At 42.5% G+C, this 16,947-nt stretch overlaps 1 protein-coding gene across 3 annotated transcripts in view; it reads left to right on the top strand.

Annotated features, from left to right (window-relative positions):
* MYH11 (myosin heavy chain 11) overlaps positions 1-16,748 on the top strand; it is an 86,265-nt gene extending 69,517 nt beyond the window's left edge. For 2 of the 3 annotated variants that reach the window (XM_075566095.1, XM_075566096.1), the window contains 13 exons: positions 3,295-3,399; positions 3,492-3,644; positions 4,567-4,815; positions 4,939-5,151; positions 6,012-6,224; positions 6,336-6,497; positions 6,795-6,923; positions 7,070-7,158; positions 8,152-8,275; positions 8,361-8,569; positions 8,888-8,996; positions 9,769-9,941; positions 15,769-16,748. In XM_075566095.1, the coding sequence (XP_075422210.1) occupies positions 3,295-3,399; positions 3,492-3,644; positions 4,567-4,815; positions 4,939-5,151; positions 6,012-6,224; positions 6,336-6,497; positions 6,795-6,923; positions 7,070-7,158; positions 8,152-8,275; positions 8,361-8,569; positions 8,888-8,996; positions 9,769-9,941; positions 15,769-15,913 (2,073 nt within the window). In that variant the 3' untranslated portion in view covers positions 15,914-16,748. Of the gene's footprint in view, positions 1-3,294; positions 3,400-3,491; positions 3,645-4,566; positions 4,816-4,938; positions 5,152-6,011; positions 6,225-6,335; positions 6,498-6,794; positions 6,924-7,069; positions 7,159-8,151; positions 8,276-8,360; positions 8,570-8,887; positions 8,997-9,768; positions 9,942-12,996; positions 13,030-15,768 lie in introns of all 3 variants that reach the window. The other variant, XM_075566097.1, reaches the window with a different exon arrangement.
* Positions 16,749-16,947: the final 199 nt, after the last annotated feature.

Below are 16,947 nucleotides of genomic sequence, written 5' to 3' on the forward strand. Positions count from 1 at the left end.
CAAAACAAGACAAGAGAGAGGATTTTAATTATTGCAGTATATTATGTGTAGGGTAGGGTGCCTCAGTGTGGTGTGTATATTATAGATGAAAGGGTCTGAAGTGTGTCACATAAATAGAGTGTAAATCACACTGCTTTCAACCACATCTGATTAATATGTTGTTCTCTGACAGTATATAGATGGTGTAATATATTTGGTACTTTTCTTTCTAGATCAATGTAATTTAATACATGATGTGGCCCGTTTGGAATCGGTTTGTCAGAGAAGCCAACAAGAGGTTAATAAATTTCCTTCAATACAACGCTGGGTAAAGTCAAATATCAAAAAGGGAAAGGAAGGCTACTACGTAGCTAGGGGTGGTGAGGCTAAATAGTGGAAACTATTGGTATATAGTAGTACTTATATAGTTTCCCCCTAGTCAGTAATTATTACAGTAAAGATATAGCCTCAAATGAGCTCGACAGAATTTACTTGATGAATAAATAGTGAGATAAATAGCTGCTCATGTCCCCTGTGAAGGTAGCAAGTGTGTTCATAGATAGGCTAGCTGATATCTCTGGAATAATGAGGCCAATTATAAAGGGTAAACTTCAGCTGCCTATAGGATAAAAATCACTCTATATCTGCAGACCTCTATATGTGGTATAGGTGGGTGATTACTATATATACTGGCCGCCCTGTTGGATCAGTCCATGTGAAAGTTGTGAATGGGCTGGCTATATTAACATAGATAAATTTGTCACAGTAATCACTTATCATCTAGGGCAAATGCGCCCTGTCTGCTGGTTATAGGTGACTAGGTATAATCTTGATGGTGCCCCGCAGCCGCTATAGCGTACCCTCTACAATTCAAGGGGGCTGTGAGGGGGCTGCTTGCTCGGAGCGTTTAGTTCCTGCTCCCGAGTGGCGGCATCTGTTTAGTCTCCGCCCGGCATGGTGTATTCATAAACACCGCTATGTAATCAACTGCTGGGTGGAGCTCGAATATGAAGCTGCGGCTATTACTCCGCGCTCTACAAACAAATGTCGCCGCACCAATGCGCGTGCTGACGTCACAAAGGACCGCCCACCGACGTACGTTTCGCGTCACACTGACGCTTTCTCAAGGTGGCCATGGAGTAATAGCCGCAGCTTCATATTCGAGCTCCACCCAGCAGTTGATTACATAGCGGTGTTTATGAATACACCATGCCGGGCGGAGACTAAACAGATGCCGCCACTCGGGAGCAGGAACTAAACGCTCCGAGCAAGCAGCCCCCTCACAGCCCCCTTGAATTGTAGAGGGTACGCTATAGCGGCTGCGGGGCACCATCAAGATTATACCTAGTCACCTATAACCAGCAGACAGGGCGCATTTGCCCTAGATGATAAGTGATTACTGTGACAAATTTATCTATGTTAATATAGCCAGCCCATTCACAACTTTCACATGGACTGATCCAACAGGGCGGCCAGTATATATAGTAATCACCCACCTATACCACATATAGAGGTCTGCAGATATAGAGTGATTTTTATCCTATAGGCAGCTGAAGTTTACCCTTTATAATTGGCCTCATTATTTCAGAGATATCAGCTAGCCTATCTATGAACACACTTGCTACCTTCACAGGGGACATGAGCAGCTATTTATCTCACTATTTATTCATCAAGTAAATTCTGTCGAGCTCATTTGAGGCTATATCTTTATTGTAATAATTACTGACTAGGGGGAAACTATATAAGTACTACTATATACCAATAGTTTCCACTATTTAGCCTCACCACCCCTAGCTACGTAGTAGCCTTCCTTTCCCTTTTTGATATTTGACTTTACCCAGCGTTGTATTGAAGGAAATTTATTAACCTCTTGTTGGCTTCTCTGACAAACCGATTCCAAACGGGCCACATCATGTATTAAATTACATTGATCTAGAAAGAAAAGTACCAAATATATTACACCATCTATATACTGTCAGAGAACAACATATTAATCAGATGTGGTTGAAAGCAGTGTGATTTACACTCTATTTATGTGACACACTTCAGACCCTTTCATCTATAATATACACACCACACTGAGGCACCCTACCCTACACATAATATACTGCAATAATTAAAATCCTCTCTCTTGTCTTGTTTTGATTTTATTGCATATGGTGCCAGTCACACTATATTCCTTCAAACACCACCTTCATTAGTCTATGACTTAGACTCAGAGACAAACAGTTTAATACGTGTTTTAATTGTGTTGAGTGTTTATGTATTTCACTTATTTTACCCACAGACACTAATAAAGGTTACCTACATACTTTTTTAACTACTTGTATCAATTATGTTATGAGTGCTTGTTCCAAAGGGGTACTCTTACTTGTCTAGGCAAGTCTCTCTGTACAATTAAAACTATTGTTTAGACAGTAAAACAAAGTGATGTGCTTTGCGTGTGTGCTGGTCCACACGGAGTTAAGTCTTGGAGCACTATTGGGTCATTTGGCCTTTTGAAGCTCTTAGTTATTAGCCAAGAAGTTATTATTTATTTATTTTTATTTATTTATTTATAAAATATTTTACCAGGAAGTAATACATTGAGAGTTACCTCTCGTTTTCAAGTATGTCCAGGGTTTCCAACTTTGCTTCATCCTAAATACTTACCTTGTGAGTTGCCATTTATTTTGCCTAACTGTGACAACAGATAAACGGCTGCAAACATATCCGCAGCGTACATTGCCTTGGCAGGTTTGGTTTATGTCAGATTTCATTTGTTACATTTCACAATGTGTTGAAGACTTTCCTTTTTTTCATGGCGTTCCACATTATTCATTTTATTTCAATTAAGCTGAGTTTGAATATGATGAGCTGGATTCATGCAAGTCCTCAAGGGCCACGAACAGGTCAGGTTTTAAGGCTATGGCTGCTGTAGCACAAGCAGGGATATCCTTAAAACCTGACCTGTTGATGGCCCCTTGAGGACTGGAGTTGGTCACCCCTGCACTAGAGAATGCAGTTTACTGTAATCATAATAATAATAATAATAGCATGTTCTTGTATAGCGCTGATAGTTTTACGTAGCGCTTTACTGGCATTTTGCAGGCACAGGTCCCTGCCCTGTGGAGTTTACAATCTATGTTTTTGGTGCCTGAAGCACAGGGAGATGCTAATACGTTTAGCTCGAAAGTTTCCAGTGTTCAAAATGTTAAGAAAAAGTTTACGAAAATAGATTAGGTTAACCAACAAAACTGCCTCTTGTAACCGGTTCTAAATATACTTCCCATCAAGCAGAATACGTGTTCACCAGAGGTGTACTTTCTCCTGTAGGTGGAATTGGAAAATGTCACTGTTCTTCTCAGTGAAGCAGATACCAAGACCATCAAGTTTTCTAAAGACGTTGCAAGTTTGGCATCCCAGCTCCAAGACTCTCAGGCAAGCTGCAGTATTCTCCATGTTACCTCACATCTATCTTGTCTCAAACGTGGGTCAAAGTTATTATAAATGAGTTCCTGTATCCTTTGCAGGAGTTGCTTCAGGAAGAGACCCGACAGAAGCTGAATGTGGCTACCAAGCTCCGTCAAGTCGAGGACGAGAGAAACAGTGTGCAGGAGCAGCTGGACGAGGAAGTGGAGGCGAAACAGAACCTGGAACGTCACATTTCCACACTGAATATTCAGGTAATGCAAATAGCGTAATAGGCCAGCAGAGATCGTTTAATATCAAGTTGTAATCGTGTAAAAATGCTTTCCTATCTCACTAAATTAAATGTCAGATATAGAGAAAATGCTCTTTATTTAAGCAGTGCCAGTTAAGTAATTCTGTTCAGTGTTGATTTATAGATGACAGGTTTGTTTCGTTATAATGAACACATAATAGGTAATAAAGGTGATGCTGGTGCAGTGCAATATTTGCAGTATTATTACAACCCATATCTGCAAACAAAGTGGCATAAAGTAAACTAGGTTAAGGCTAGGTTCCTATCACTGATAAGCAAATAAAAATATCACTTGTGAGCACCATTACAGCTCAGACAGGTCTGCAACCCTGTTTTTCACCATGATCTCTTAGCATACATTGCATACACTGCAGCCAGGGATTCTGGGTAATGAAATGCAAATGAGCACACAGTGTCACAGTAATAAGGAATACTGTGCATATCTAAATCGTAAACAGACTACAGAATTAGAGTAAGCAGTGGAAACTGATTCAATAGGATCAAACTGAATCGGTTCCTTGATGGAAGACACTGTTTTCTATCAATTCATTTAATTATTAGCCTTTGTCCTTCTGGGCACAGTTATTACAACTTCAATTTGATTCAGGGTCTCTCCTGTTCTTATCCTGGGTAACACATTTTCGGCTTCCTTTTCATTGACGGCCAATGAATAGCTTATACAGTTATGTTAGCGTAGCATAGGTAGAACAAGAGCCTATTGAAAGAGCGCTATAAAGTGTCACTGTGAAAAATGAATAGCTCAACGCGGCATTAAATAACTACGGAAATCCTCTGGTGCGGGCAATTCACATCGAAATGCATATTTGACTGTATAAATTGGAGTTCCAGTTTAATACATATCTGCTTTTCCTTTCAAATTGTAGCTCTCAGACTCAAAGAAGAAGTTGCAAGAATATACCAGTACAATCGAAGCAATGGAAGAGGGTAAAAAGAAATTCCAGAGAGATATTGAGGGTGTCACACAGCAGTTTGAAGAGAAAGCAGCTGCTTATGACAAACTGGAAAAGACCAAGACTAGGCTACAGCAGGAGTTGGATGATCTGGTAGTTGACTTGGAAAATCAACGTCAACTGGTGTCCAACCTTGAGAAAAAACAGAAGAAGTTTGACCAGGTCTGTTGGGCGTGTGATATAATAACATGATAATTCGACGTAATGGAAGCTGACTATAGAAACATATACAACCTCATTCGGAAGGTAAATTAGGGGGTCTCACAATTCCACATTATTTTGCAGATGTTGGCAGAGGAGAAAAACATATCTTCCAAATATGCAGATGAAAGAGACAGAGCTGAGGCAGAAGCCAGAGAAAAGGAAACAAAGGCGTTATCACTGGCCAGGGCCTTCGATGAACTTCTGCAGTCCAAAGACGAGACCGAGAGGATGAACAAACTACTCAAAGCAGAGATGGAGGACTTGGTCAGCTCCAAGGATGATGTTGGCAAGAATGTAAGCCGCCCAAACCTTCTTGTTGTGCTACAAGAAATCATACTCCGTTTAAATAATATGCACATTGTTTTTCCATGTTGTCTATTTATTAGATTGTAATTGGTAATGTTACAAGAATATTAAAGTATAAAGAGCTCATAACATGGAAATTTACAGCAGCTAAGGATCATTATACATGCATACCCTTGTTTAAGGACACTCACTTTAAGTACACTCGCGAGTAAGTACATATCGCTCAATAGGCAAACGGCAGCTCGCGCATGCGCCTGTCAGCACCTCCTGAACAGCAATACTGTCTCCCTACCTGTACCGAAGCTGTGCGCAAGTGGGGAGCCTATAGAGCTTGTTACACATGCGTTATTTACATCAGTTATGCACGTATATGACGATTGCAGCACAGTACATGCATCGATAAGTGGGACAAAGGTAGTGCTTCACTTTAAGTACATTTTCGCTTTACATACATGCTCCGGTCCCATTGCGTACGTTAATGCGGGGTATGCCTGTACCACCTATTGTTCCATTTTTAATACGTATTATAATATTTTAGACCATATTTAATCCTATAACCTTTATGCCCCAACCACTTGTAATCATAGGCTGTTTAATGTTTTTCTCAACCAATTTAGTCATATTGTCTCACATTTCTGATCTGTTTATCTTACCCATGCTAGCAGAGTAGATTAAAAAAAATCTGTCATGTCGTAATTAGGAACAACATTTTTGTTATCAGTCTGCTAATAAAAGAATGTACGATTTGCTATCTAAGTGTGAAGCATCTTATTAGAAATGTATACTACCTTGTTTATAGTTGTATACAAGTGAATTACAAAGCCGAATCCGCGTCTTTTGTCTCTAAGGTCCATGACTTGGAGAAGTCTAAACGAGCCCTGGAGCAGCAAGTGGAAGAGATGAAGACACAGTTAGAGGAACTTGAAGATGAACTTCAAGCAACAGAAGATGCCAAACTTAGATTGGAGGTCAACATGCAAGCCCTAAAAGCACAGTTCGAGAGAGATTTGCAAGCCAGAGACGAGCAGAATGAAGAGAAGAGGAGACAGCTGGTAAAACAGGTATGTAAATGTATCTCATGTGAAACACCGGATGTAGAAAATGGACTTTTCCTCAGATATAATCCACAACCTAAGAACGGTTTAGAGTTACAAATACTTTATCGTTTAAAGGTTCATGAATATGAAACAGAACTGGAAGATGAACGGAAGCAAAGGAACGTAGCAGCTGCAGCCAAGAAGAAATTGGAAGTTGACCTCAAAGATCTTGAGGGACAAGTGGACTTTTCCAACAAAGGCCGGGATGAAGCCATCAAGCAACTGAGAAAGATACAGGTTCGCGAGTTTACCCATGATATTTTCACTGCAACACTTGAGGAAAAATAATGAGAGTTGATCTTAATTTGTTCACTAACAATCACGATAGTGATAATGTAATGATTAGAAAATAAAAATGAACGGCAGGACAATTTAGCTGATATAGTCTGTCCTTTATATCTTCATACTGTAGACTCTACTATATTTCAGGCTTGTATTGTGTGTTCGATTATCCTTTGAACTGTATATAGACGCTATTAATGTCACTCTAACAATATCTGATTAGGTTACATATATTTGAAACACACTCTTTAGGCTCAAATGAAGGACTTCCAGCGAGATCTCGATGACGCCCGCACGGCCAGGGAGGAAATATTTGCTACTGCAAGAGAAAATGAGAAGAAAGCAAAGAGCCTAGAAGCGGAACTTATCCAACTACAAGAGGTAAAACTCATCGCAGGGGAGTACTGGTGGCTGTGACAGTGTTACACTGCTGTGAAAAAAGTGATCAACCATTACATGGGAAACATAGCTCTAAATACTGAAGTTGACATAAAATCTGATATATATATATATTTTTTTTCTTGTAGGATCTTGCAGCTGCTGAGAGGGCTCGGAAACAGGCTGAGCTAGAGAAAGAAGAATTGGCAGAAGAGCTCGCAGGCAGCACATCTGGAAAGTAAGGAGAATGTCAAAATGTATCTTAACTGTGCAGGGACTCGGCAAATAAAGGCTCAGGGCTACCTTATTTCAAACCCTCGTGGTGGTGGTAGCTCTCGGTTCTCAACATTCTATATAGGTAATCAATGGCAAGGGTTATCAGTGACAACTGATTCATTGAAAACAACCCTTTATTTTAACATCCTATAAAATAAACACTGAGTAATGATTACGGTTCATGTTGATAATGACAACCCTGATTGAGTATTCACGGTATTAGGCCTTTGACCTTTTGGTCTCCTGAGGGCATTGAGTGCCAGGAAACGCCAACACGGTAACAGCATTTAAAGTAATTACTTAAAAGGTTTTATTAGGAAGAGAAGCGCACTGGAGGTTTCTTAGGCTTTGTCCCCGCTGGCGCTGAGCTTGCTCATGAATGGAGAGCTCTCCAAGCATGAGCACAGGTGTCCTTTAAATTTTCGTAAGCACTCGCGGGGGGGGGGACAATGCAGGGGAAGGTGACCACGCTTGTAAGACTGTAAAATTTGTTTATGTAAGCGCAGAGCGCCGGTGAGCGTGTGTGCCCGCGCATACACGGGCGCACATCGCGTGAGCGGAGACTTGCATATATATATATATGTATGCAAGTCACCTCGCCAAGCGCCGCCCGCTCAGCGAGCTCAGCGCAAGCGGGGACGCAGCCTAAGGCAGACACAAGCCTTAAGTCTTCAACCAGTGTTTCAGTTCCATATCCTGGACCTTTATGAATGTACTGTACTTTATTACCTTGATGACGGTCCAAACTATGAGATTGAAATGTGAGATTATTAATTAAAACCCTAATGTGAATAGAAAACATCATAGAACAACTTGTGCTACTTCTCCTTCGTGGCTATTCTACTAGTACCTTTGTGGTGCCTTTTAGATCACGTAGAGATATGCATCTTTGAACCATAATGCCATTACATTCTGATATAAATGTAATGCAGTGTCCCATTTTGTAACTATTTAGATCCATGCTCCTGGATGAGAAGCGTCGTTTGGAAGCCAGAATTTCTCAGATGGAGGAGGAACTTGAAGAGGAACAGGGTAACATGGAATCAATGAGCGATAGGATGAGAAAAGCCGTGCAACAGGTACCTACAGCATCGTGGTAAAGCAGATCTGCACTTGCTTGCTGTGAGATTTTCTGCAAAAGACAATGTTCTCCTTTGTTTTAAGGCAGAGCAACTGAATAACGAGCTCGCAGCAGAACGTAGCACTGCGCAGAAGAACGAGAGTGCCCGGCAGCAGCTAGAGAGACAGAACAAAGAACTCAAGGGCAAACTGCAAGAAATGGAAGGAGCTGTCAAGTCCAAATTCAAGGCCACAATCGCTGCTCTGGAAGCCAAAATCGCTCAGCTTGAAGAACAAGTAGAACAGGAAGCCAGGTACAAAATGCAGTGTCCAGACGTCCATGTGCTTCTCCAAAACCAAGAATGCCTAGTGATTGACCAATGTGTTCAGTAAAAAACAAAACTGTCTGCTGTTCATTGATACACTCGCAATTTTGTGTCAATATAAAAGAGAACAGTTTCACTAAAACTGCATGTTTTACAGAAAATAATAATTCCAATTCTTGTATAATTACCAGGCATTTTGGAGAAGTCTAACTTTGTTTGAAATCTTTTGCTTATATTTTGGCCTTTAAGAGAGCCTTTGTTTCACGCAATCCTGTAACGCATGGCGACCTGTTCCACTATTTGTAGAGACAAGCAGTCATCCCAGAAGACACTGCGTCAAAAGGACAAAAAACTCAAGGAAGCCCTTCTGCAAGCGGAAGATGAAAGAAAGCAAGCTGAGCAGTACAAGGACCAGGTAAAGTCACTAAGCGGCTACAATAAAGATGCAGAGAGGATTCAAATACTCTTAACACACTCGTAGCTAGTTGCCTGATGGGTAACCTAAGCCTGTGGGTATCAAATTCAGTGGTGCAGGAGTAAAGACCTTTTGAGAAACCTACCATACAGTACATTGTTCTAGCTTGTGGCATCAGCCAAAGATGAGCAGGATCTGTCACCCCCAGTCAAATATTAAAATAAGTATTTATCTTTGCAAGTATCCAAAGTTTGGGATGGCATTCCAGTGTTACCGACACAAATACGTTTGTGTGCAAAATAACTCATAAAACTCTAATTTGTAGTACCAAGATCTGCAAAAAATAATGTGGGAGCACCAACTATGTACAGTACTATGGGCTTAGTCATTTTGTTTAAGAGCATTCTAAAAGGGAAGGATAGATTGAAGGCCGGGGTGGCCTGTCCCCAAGGGCCACCAACAGGCCAGTTATTAGGGATATCCCTGCTTCAGCACAGGTGGCTCAGTCATTGAATGAGCCACCTGTGCTGAAGCAGGGATATCCTGAAAACCTGACCTGTTGGCTGCCCTTGGGGAGTGGAGTTGGCCACCCCTGATTTAATGTTAATAGGTTGGCTTCTGAAGGGGTGAACTATTGTTTGTCACCCAGATAAAATGATGTCGGAGCCTTGGTCAGTGTAGTGCAGGATTGCCAATGTCCACTACCCAGTGGCAGTCATCGTAAGGAGAAAGATCAACGTTTGTACCACATTTATCATCTAATCGTATTCAGGCTGAGAAGGGAAGTGTGAGGCAGAAGCAGCTGAAAAGGCAGCTGGAGGAGGCTGAGGAAGAATCACAGCGCATCAACGCCTCCCGCAGGAAACTGCAGAGAGAGCTGGATGAAGCCACCGAGAGTAATGATGCAGTGAGCAGAGAACTCAGCGCAATGAAGAGCAAGCTCAGGTGGGTTGGGTCCAAAGAATGCAAGCGTCTCCAAGGCTTTCTCAGCTATACATTACAAAGCAATGCATTGCAACGCCCTCCAAATGGGGTTACAGGTAGGGAGGAAGGACACTCCTGAAACCACATATCATATATGATCATTAGAAGACTGACACAGGAACCATACCACAATGATAGAATATACTACCTATTATCCTTGTCCTCAGATAGAGAGGAGAACTCTCCAAAGCTTGTCCTATGACATACATTTAAATTGTTAGTCCACGTAAAAAAGGTATCACCTAATACTGAAGTACTTATATATGTATTTATGTACTGTATATATGTATATATGGGGCAGATGTTCTAAATGCCTGCAAATTTGTTGAACTATAATAATTTGCAAGTATTTACATGTATTTAAAATGACATTACAACAAGCTCCTACTCTTACATGTATGCTGATCCCTTTGGAGATGTAGTGGAAGGGCCTGATGTACAGCGATAAGCGTGGGAACCAAAATGCAGATGAAACGTCCCCTAAATCACATTTTTAGACCGTAATTGCAATGAGGCATTTGAGAACACTTGCTACGGTATTTATTTATTTTTGCACACTTCTGCCATTCAAATCTCTTGCCAACATTCAATCTGGGGAATTCTCTGTGCCAATGGTTGAGGCCAAAGAGTTATCCAACGCCTGGTAATCTCTCTTTCCTTGTGTACGGTAAGTCATTACACATTTGAGTGCGAATGAAGGATGTATGTCAGCCTAGGGGCGGCTAACTCCAGTCCTCGAGGGCCACCAAAGAGGTCAGGTTTTCAGGATATCCCTGCGTCAGCACAGGTGGCTCTATCATAATGATAAAAACAGTCATAATGACTGGGATATCCCTAATACATGGGCAATGGCCCTTGAGGACTGGGGTTGGCCACTGCTTTAGACCAGATAAAAGGTTATGTTATGTAAGTAGCAGCAGCTGGAAAGTAGTTCTTGACTTTGAAGAGGTGGTTGGTCTTTTCTTTAGAAGATGTTCTACAGCCGTTCTTAAACTTGTCCCTAGCGTCGGCCCACTTGGTTCATTTTTTGTGTGGGGGATCATGACACTTATTTTGCTTACTGCTGCTTATCAGCTTCTGGACCTGGACCTAATTATGAAAACAAACACAGCAGTTTAAGGGTAAAAGATAGGGAGAAAGTTCAATGCTGCAGGAGTTTGAATGGTGGCTGGTGCACAATGGCTGGCGTATAGTTAGTGAGGCGGTCACAATTAAAATGAAGTTGGGTTTCCAATGTTGAAGATGTCAACTCCATTCAAAAGGACAGGTCTAAAATCTTCCCCAGTAGGCCCGGACATGGTGCCGCAGGCCGTGCGGAAGCGAACAGACTGGCTTAAGGCTGCGGCCCCGCTGCACGAGCGTCAGCGAGGCTGGCGGCGCGTGCAGCCGAGTCCCCCGGTCTGCAGTGAGCTCCAGGGGGAAAGACGGGGGGCGTGACGGGGGCGCGGCAGTGACGTCACCCGGCAGGTTTGCCCTCATTGGCTGAACCGCCGGGGGGGGCGTGGCCTAGAGCTCCGTTGCCAGCTCAATTTTCAGGTATCCCTGAAAATCTCCCGCACGGGAGAACTCCCGCATGTCTGAGGCCGTAGAGTGAAGCAGCTTCACAACATACTAAATACGGACCTCTGACTTGTTTTATTACACAAGGGGTGGTTTATAAAAATTGAGATTCCACTTTACCACAGTAATTAAAATGAGACATAGTAAAAACAACACAGTTTAATGAGCCTGCTAAGGAAGAGATTTGACTTTTTGTCATGAGGATACTGTGTTCATAAAAGAGTAAACGTAACAAAAAGAAAACATATTCTTTTAGGGCACCGGCAAAGTAAACAGCTCCTAAATCTCGGCCTGCCCAGGTTTTTTTTAATACAGTGCACGCACTGGAACAGGCGGCATATAAAATTAGAGAAGCGTTGAGTTAAAACGTTTTGCATCCTTGAGATGTACATTAGGAAAAACCATTGTAAACTTCTAAAGTTTCCTTTCAGTTATATTTAAAACTGCTGTAATGGAGTTTACGTCACACACAGATTCTGCAGAAGCTTTTAACAGATCTCCAAGTGACAATCCAAGGGGTTAATCGAATAAAGACTGAAATGGCAATTCCAGATGTTTTGGCCGTAAATCCCATTGGCGTCAATGGGGATATCCGGCAGAAAAAATGGTTTGGGGTGGCTACTTTTATCTTTATTGAATTAGACCCTAAACTGCAACTTCTAATTGGATTTAATCTGTCTGCTGACACTACCAATAAGGCAAAGCAAGCAGGAGAGAACATCAGTGGGAATAATATACAATAAAGGGATGGAGGATAATGCAACCCAAGCGCCTAACAAATCGATAGAGGAAAGAAATAGTGGAAGGAGATACTTCAAAACATTGCTCGCTTGCTTTGGAGGAATCACAAGTCATCAATGCCGTAACTTGCCCACCACCAAGCGGCTTCCAGCAAGCATGCCTTGGAAGTGGGACACCGCTGTGTTTCAGTATCGATGTCTGGAAATCAGATCACAGCTGGGTAAAATATTTCACCCAACAAGATGCAATATCTTAAAGACGTCAACTCATACCAACGTGGACTGCGCAACTGGTATCGATGCACCAAATACATGTCCACACAATCCCAGATTTGGGTTCATTAGGGGTTGTCCTTTAAACTGATTGGGGCATTATCACACGGAAACACCCACTGAATTCAATGGGCGTTTCCATGCATTAGTTCCCTGATTGGCACTATCGCAGATTAATGAAGTGGAGTTTACCCCATAACATTGCCCCCTTGTATTTTGTCACCAGTTCTCAAACGGTATCAGTAGGAACTTTTGGTATCTTACAACAAGCCACGTTCCAAATGTTTCAGCACGTAGTGTGGTATCGGAGTACTCTTGGCCCCAACACCTTCCCCAATTTTCCAGCTGTTCTTCTGTTGTTAACACTGATATCCAACAGGTTGTTGCGAGGTTACCTATTGCTATGTGCAATGTATAACAGCTGCAGGCTCTTTCTATTTCAGAGGGACACAGGAAGCCCCGCAATGACTACGCAGGTACCACGCCTTCAATTTTGCAGCTCCTCTGTATTGCCCGGATACCCATTTCTTCTTATTTTGTCTTATTAAAGCAGCATTGTATGTTTCAACAGAGATATCCTTATGAGAATATAATCATAGAAGGGTTACCCATACCCAGTTAAAAAATCTCTATTACTTTAAAAAGTGTAATATTAAAAAGATGAATGATGTATATCAGGTTCTTGATAGTCTGCCTACGGCACATTCCCTATGACTCCTGTGCCAGCCGTACTCCCGTTCCCTCCCACCCCTAGCTAAAGTGATTGCATAGGGAGTATTAGTGACTGCTGTATTGCCTCCTATTAACCGCATAGCAAACAGCAATGGAGGTATTGCTCTACATACTATCCATGTCTCCATTCCTTCTCAGTCCTGGTCCAGAGAACAGGGTTTGTCGCTTGGTGTGTCTCCTTCAAGTTGTGGCACCTTCGGTCACCCCTGCAGTGTTTTTAAGTGGCTACCAAATTCTACCCATTTGGCTGAGGTGATACAAGTGTTCACATTTCTGCTTTTCCAAGGCTACTCTCAGTATAAGCAGGCACATTTATAGGTGAGAAACATGCAATGCTTCTTTAAACATACACCCTCTTCCTGCAAAATCTGAAGGCTTGGGCATCTTTGTATCAATATAAACCTTAATCAACAATGGTGCAACTATGACAATGAGAACTAACCGTTCTTCACCTCTTCAGAAACATTGCAGACAGGATGCGGCACAGAACTAACTTGACTTGCATTTACACACAGCAAGTCCTCCGTCCTTCTACTCTCTGACGGAATGTTTCATCGGTTATGCATGAAAATGTGCACCTGAAATGGTCATACTTACTGTACTTATTCTAGAACAGGGCGCTGTCCAAGTGTAGATCTCAGACCAAAGCGTTGGGTGGTGACCTTTCTAAGAAGACGAGGTGGTAACATATCTCAAAGTTACTAGCGCATGCTAATCCGATACTGGTCTTGAAACTCCCTTGCTGCCGGGGGGGACCCCCAACTGCTTTGCAGACCCCTCTGGCAGCAGCAGATCCTTCGGTGTTTTGAAGAAGAATGACTAAATGTTAATCTGGATTTACTCCACGTGGCTGCATAGAAGAGAAATAATGTTACCCTCTGAACTTCAACATTTAACGTGCAGAGGGAAAAGGGGATTATAAAAACATTTTAGCATTGCAATGTTATTCAGCCCTAAAACAACTATGAGGGCCCTCTAGCATATTGTGCAGGGTGTATCCTGAGCAGTGTAACGGTTAAAGCATGAAACATCATCCAATGAGCTCGCTCCTGGTGGAAGCCTGTCTATTATACATCGTACATAAGCTCATTAGCGTTCAGGTTACCTACAGTATTACGATTCAGCGAGAAGCAATACAATTTCAGAAGTACGCCCTGCTAATATTGCATTTTATTAACTGCATCACAATCATCTTTGCATGGTCTACCCAGTAACAAGACCTTTGTTATATACCATGCATGCAGATACAGTGCCTTGTGTACTTATGGAAACAATCTACTATCACAAACTGAAAGCATTTATTTGCACACTAATCCACGTGTATGCCTTATTGTAGTAGAGATGACCATGTAATAATGTGTCTTTATTGTCTTTCTTCTGCTAAAGCAAAAAATATTTAAAGGAAATGTTTTGTCAGAAATTGAGCGACTATTTCACTGATCACTGTAAACTCCTGCCAGGGAAAAGATCTAGGGCCATGTTTACTAAGGTGGCGTATGGAAAACCACCTACTATTGCACCAAAATGCATTGCAAGACCCTACAACGGGGAACATGAAAGCAGACTCGCTACCTCCTCAAGGAGCTTTGGATAAACGTGTTCACAGTAAACAGTTCACGGTCTGGAAGTTTTCGGTAGTGATCTCTCCCACAGGAAGTAGAATCTCAGGGCAGCTGTAATGTCCGGAATCTGGATTTCTTTTGCCTGGAGTACTCAGCTCAGGGGGGGGGGGGGGGGGGGGAACAACTGAGAACTTCTTATAATTAAAAAGTCAAATGTATTGTAAAATATATATTAACTCAGAAGCAGTTGCTTGACCGGTTTCGGCAAAAAGACAATGAAAATGGTATTGGCGGATGATCTAGGACACTTGGCAGCGGCTTTTTCTGCCGCGACCAAACCACCGCCGGCATTTAGCCACCACTCACCTCGCCGCAGGGACAGCTCTTCGACGAGTTATCCCCCTAACCTTACCTTAAAACCCCCTAATATTAAACCCCAATACTAACCGCTAAAACCCCTTAACTCACCTTATTGGTGAAACGGCCGGCGGCAGTGTCCAACGGCGGGGGCAGCTGTGGCGAACGGGTCCCTCAGCGGCCAAACACCGGCGGAGACTTGGTCGCGGCGAGACGGACACGGCCAGATGTCCCATTCCGGTTCACGGATGCTAAAATTTGTATCAGAAAACCTTCAACACTTCTGCGCACGCAGAATACACTGCACATACTATAAAGGTGTTCTGCTCGTGTTACACATATCAGTGAAATCAACATGTGGACCTTTTGCAAGTCTGACACACCTTTAAATATTAAATCATGATTGCTGTATTAAGAGACCCAGACAGTCCAGCTTTCTATATTTGTTTGGTTCTGCAGCGATCATGAGCGCTCTTGCTGCCTTGTTTGTGATAATCTCCCTGCCTGTCGCGAAAGGTCAAATGCAGGGTGGGGGGGCCTGACCACTGTGTTTATCCTCTGCAGGGGGGTACGGGGGAACGAAACATCTTTTGCACCCACCCGGAGATCTGGTGGGAGTCGGAGAGCTGTAGACAACGCAGCCGATGGGTCCGAAGAGGACGCCGAACTGCGAGACGCGGACTACAACGGAACAAAAGCCAGCGACTAATCCTACCCCTCGTCACGCCACCCGCCTTTGGACTGTATTTGTCACGGTAGAAACGTCTTTATCCTCTTCAACGGCAGAGGCGCCTGCAACATAATGTGTTGCAAGCCCGTCTGTTAATGAAGGGAAGACTACCCAACGCACATGCACCCCGTCTACTCCCAGTCACTGCAGCATGAAAGCCATGCAGAAGCTCAAAGTCTAGAAGTCTGGAGATCTACTTCTTTTACAGAGCGGCAGGAAGCTAAAAGTGGCACACTCCCTTTCATGCTCACCCCACATACAGTGTTCACACCGTATTACAGGCTGATGGCAATGTGCAAGGCACGGGGACTAGCTTTGGGGTGCTTCTAAAACTTTAAATAAAGGGGCTTCCCTTATTTGTTTCCCACTGGCCGACATCAATATAAATGGAATCTATTTTCTTTCCACATCTTTTTAGGATCCAGTGCACCAACATTTTGTGCCTTGATGTTTAATCACTATTTTTTTTTTTAAACCTCTGATGCACAGTTCACCAAACATCCAAGTGCCTTTCTGATCACCAGTATTAAAGATCTTTGTTTAAAATGAAAGCAGACATATTACACAATTTCCTTTTGCACTCCGACTGTGCTAAAGCCACCTCCGCTAGTAAAATTATAAAGCACGAGTGATACAATAGTATCAGCCTTCTGTATTAGCCGCACAACCTTCTAGGGGTATGGAGAATGATGGGATTTGACCGTTTCCTGTTTTCGAAGACAGCTGACTGCTAATCAGTTGTGTTACTAACCTATATTTAAGTGCAAGATCTTTTGATTTGGCTTCTCTAATAAAATACAATTTTATTGCACAATGTCAGTGTTATTCATGAACTGAATTACTGGAAACCAGATTATTTAAAGGTATTTCCACTTACCCACAGATACTGGAGTAGGCAAAGATAGGGCCCTTACAGCAGCAGTGCAAGAAGCCACTTGATGAATCTAGGCCAGTGTTATATCTTATTCTGCCACTAGATGGCAGGGTTAGTTTTTTAGCAGGATATCAAATAA

Source organism: Ascaphus truei, chromosome 11, assembly GCF_040206685.1.
Source record: "Ascaphus truei isolate aAscTru1 chromosome 11, aAscTru1.hap1, whole genome shotgun sequence".
NCBI classification, from domain to species: Eukaryota; Metazoa; Chordata; class Amphibia; order Anura; family Ascaphidae; genus Ascaphus; species Ascaphus truei.